General features: G+C 45.0%; 1 protein-coding gene across 1 annotated transcript; it reads left to right on the top strand.

Annotated features, from left to right (window-relative positions):
- Positions 1-245: 245 nt before the first annotated feature.
- LOC145412520 (uncharacterized) lies at positions 246-3,194 on the top strand. Its single transcript, XM_080282414.1, has 3 exons — positions 246-969; positions 1,871-2,025; positions 2,675-3,194. The coding sequence occupies exons 1-3, from the start codon at positions 253-255 to the stop codon at positions 2,904-2,906; spliced, it is 1,104 nt and encodes a 367-aa protein (XP_080138540.1). The 5' UTR covers positions 246-252; the 3' UTR covers positions 2,907-3,194.
- The last annotated feature ends 285 nt before the right edge of the window (positions 3,195-3,479 follow it).

Raw genomic sequence — 3,479 nt, 5'->3', positions numbered from 1 at the left:
TCCATTACCAACGATCTATATTTTCCTGTTAACTGTTGAACTTCATAATAGAGCAATGCTGAGACTGTGACGTCTGATAATAATAACGAAGCCTAATTGTAGGCTGTAACAACTGTGACACAAGTCAAGTACTTCAACCCTTTCACTACAAGTTTCACCCTGGTCTGAATTACAGTCCGACGGTAGCAAGAGTAAAATACAAGACGTCACCTTCCTGTGGGGATAGAGCAGGCAGTTTCTCTGATAATTACGATGAATCCCTGGACTACGGACACTCGCATGGCCGAAGACTCACGCCTGCATCCCTCACACGTCAGAGATTTCCTGCAAAAACAGCTACTACGGAGGGTCAAGGAAGGGCATGAGGCAGCAGATAGAAAGAAAAAAAGATCCTACGTCGTTAAGGAGAGAAATTACGAAACCTACAATTATATCAGAGGTGAGACTGCGGAAAACGGAAGTCAGGAAGAAAACGACGACACGCTCTCTAGCATTCTGGTGAGGGCCATGCAGCGGAAAGCCAAGCGGAAAGAAATAGACCAGGCCATGAAAACAAGGAAGCTGGAAGAAGCAAAGCGCAAACTGGAGGAAGAAAAGAGGCTCTGTGAAGACTTGAAGAGAAGACATGGAGCAAAGCTAAGGGAGATCCGAGAGGCCCACGAACTGAGACTGTTGAAGGAAGAACGATGGCGAAAGCAGGAAGCAAGACAGGCCAAAAACAACAAATTAGCCGACGACTTCCGCAGGAATAAGCTGCTGCAGCGATATTTTCAGAGGTTCAAGAGGATGGCAGAAATCAGCAGAGAAAACAACAGCAAAGCCAGAGACCACTACCGCCAGAGGATTATGCAGAAGGCGTTTTCCAAGCTCGTCATCAACAGAGACCAGGAACAGCGCTGGAAGGAAAAGATGGCCGATGGTTTCCACAACATTGGTCTCCTTCACAAGTACTTCATGGTCTGGAGGGAGGTAAGACAACACTCAAAATGTCGCGTCCGGGATTGGTTGAGTGCACTAATGTTTGTCTTTATCCATAACTGAACGTCCAATTCTTGATAAAGCATCCCCTTTCACATCAAAACTTTAGCATCATCACACCTTTTTATGTGCAGATATTAAAACTGCAGCAACCATCATTACTATAACAACTGTTACTACTGCTAGTGCTACTACTGCCACCGTCAATAATAATATTATATAGCGATAAGGAGGAGGAGGAGGAAGAGGAGGATATTCATCACCATCATCATCATTACAAGCTCCAGTGTTAATATTTGTTAAAGAACTCTTTTGTTATCTCTTAAAAAAATATATGTATATAAGGAAAAGGGAAGCCTTGGGTACAAGCTCCTTTTCTTCTCTGCCAAGAATCGTATTCTCTTCGTGTTAATATTGCTACCTACAGACGAGTTTCTTCAGTTTTAGGGAGCACCTAATGTGAGAGAATAAATGAAGTCTGTATGTAACCCCCCAACTCCTAGAGTCCGAAAATTGTACCCTGAGGTAAATTTAATCGTCTGGAGATAGCAAGAAGAGAACGGAAAATACGTCCTCAGACTCCAAGGGTAATCGATAAGACTCTATGGGTTAGATTTATGAAGGTCACGACCAATTTTTTTACGGTAAATAAGTCATCATAAAGGTTAAAGTATATTACAAATCGTGTTGCTTTTCATACCTTTGACACTTCAGTATTCACTCTCATTCAGTTATGCTTGGTATGGTACTTTCACCTTAACCTGGACCAGATTTTCGTCTTTTTGCAACTTACTTCCTGTAGCCCAGAGCCAGGAACAGGCAAAACTACGGCTCTGTAAAACTCCCATAGCATTAGTTTGTGACTAGCATCATATTCTCTTCACGGGAACAGGAAGTGGCAGCAGGGCGGGCGAGGGTATCCATGGCGACAGAGCACCACCGCCAGTGCCTCCTGCGTCGGTGCCTGTGGGGGTGGCGGAGGGTGGTGCTGGATTCACTCATGCAACGACGAGCCGATGCACAGAAGGCCTCGCATTTTTATCACAGGTAGGTGGGTTGGGTGAGAGGGAGGTGAGCGGGGTGAGATGAAGGTGAGTGGGGTATGAGTATGTGAATGGGCTGGAATGAGTGAGAGAAAAATGGTGACCGGAATGATAGGGAGCGAGTGTGGTGAGATGGTTTGAGAGGGAGGTAATGAAAGGAACGAAACTGAGGGGGATGAAAGGGAATGAGTGTGGTGAGAAAGCACTGAACTTACTCATGCAGCGACGAACTCTTGCACAAATGGCCCACCAGTTTACCAGAAATGAGGGGCGAGAGGGATGCGAGTGAGGTAGGATGAATGACAGGGATGTGAGTGGGGTACGATGGATGATAGGGATGCGAGTGGGATTATACTAATGAGAAGACGAGTGGAGTGAGAGGAAGGTGAGTGACGTGGTATGGAAATGAGTGGGTTGGAAGGATGAGAGAGATATAGATGAGCAGGAATGACTGGGACAAGAGGGGGGTGAGAGATAAGCGGGATTGGGAAATATTTAGCGAGGTTGATAAGTGGAAGTCAAGAAAGCACGTGATATGAGTGTAATACAGAATGTAGTACTAGAATATGTAGGACTATAGATAACACTCGATACCATAATACAGAATGTGGTAAGAAAAAGGATAAAGTCTCTCTCTCTTTCTTTCTCACCAGAACTCTGCTCCGTCGAGGCCTGCGTGTGTGGCGAGGGTACGTGGAGGGGAGGACGGCGCGGCGACGGAGGGACGTGGTTGGCACCCACTTTAGGGGCCTCGTCAAAGATATTGTTCCAGATTTCTCCCCTCCCACTTCTGGCGACGACGACGAAGATGAGGACGACGAAGAAGTTGAGGCCCGACTGAGGGAGGAAAGGTGGAGGGACATTATTTCCTTGGTGACCGTCTAGCCTTACAAGCTATTATTGTCATCATCACCATCATCATCGTATTTCCCACCACATATGGAATAGGCAGGATCCAGACACAAGGACAGGAAAACACAAAAGCAAGAAACCCACAATCCTTTCTGCTTGGTTGATCTGGATGAGGTTTCAGTACCTCGTTCTCGCTGTATCCTGCCCTGATGGAAATGGCACTACAGTAGTCCCTTCACAAACTACGTTTCATTTTTATCGTTTTTCTTTCTTTACTCCATAAATGATTCTGCCATGGAAAGGTGAACACGGAATATATCCAAAACTATCGATGCTTGATCTCCTTAGAGAGTGTGGTTACTGTTCTTTACCACTCCGTGCTTACTACAGCATTTTCACTGTACTTACAAATTAAAAGAATGGACCAGAATCAAGAATGATGTTTCTTTTTCCTGTTTTAGATCATCACCAGTATAGATTGATAGATAGATAGTGTAGATTGATAGATAGATAGATTGATATAGCCTATATACCTGTATATATGAGACACACACACACACACACACACACACACACACACACACACACACACACACACACAATACC

Source organism: Coenobita brevimanus, chromosome 93 (genome assembly GCF_032717465.1).
Source record: "Coenobita brevimanus isolate Jiangsu-jjx chromosome 93, ASM3271746v2, whole genome shotgun sequence".
NCBI lineage: Eukaryota > Metazoa > Arthropoda > Malacostraca > Decapoda > Coenobitidae > Coenobita > Coenobita brevimanus.
Note: the sequence above shows the minus strand (reverse complement) of the source record. Positions and strands in the feature narration are given on the sequence as shown.

Excerpts from the sequence above, each read along its gene's own strand:
- LOC145412520 (XM_080282414.1), top strand. The coding sequence starts at position 253 with ATGAATCCCTGGACTACGGACACTCGCATGGCCGAAGACTCACGCCTG. Across the intron at positions 970-1,870 it reads ACTTCATGGTCTGGAGGGAG|GAAGTGGCAGCAGGGCGGGC; the intron begins GTAAGACAACAC and ends TCACGGGAACAG. Across the intron at positions 2,026-2,674 it reads GCCTCGCATTTTTATCACAG|AACTCTGCTCCGTCGAGGCC; the intron begins GTAGGTGGGTTG and ends CTTTCTCACCAG.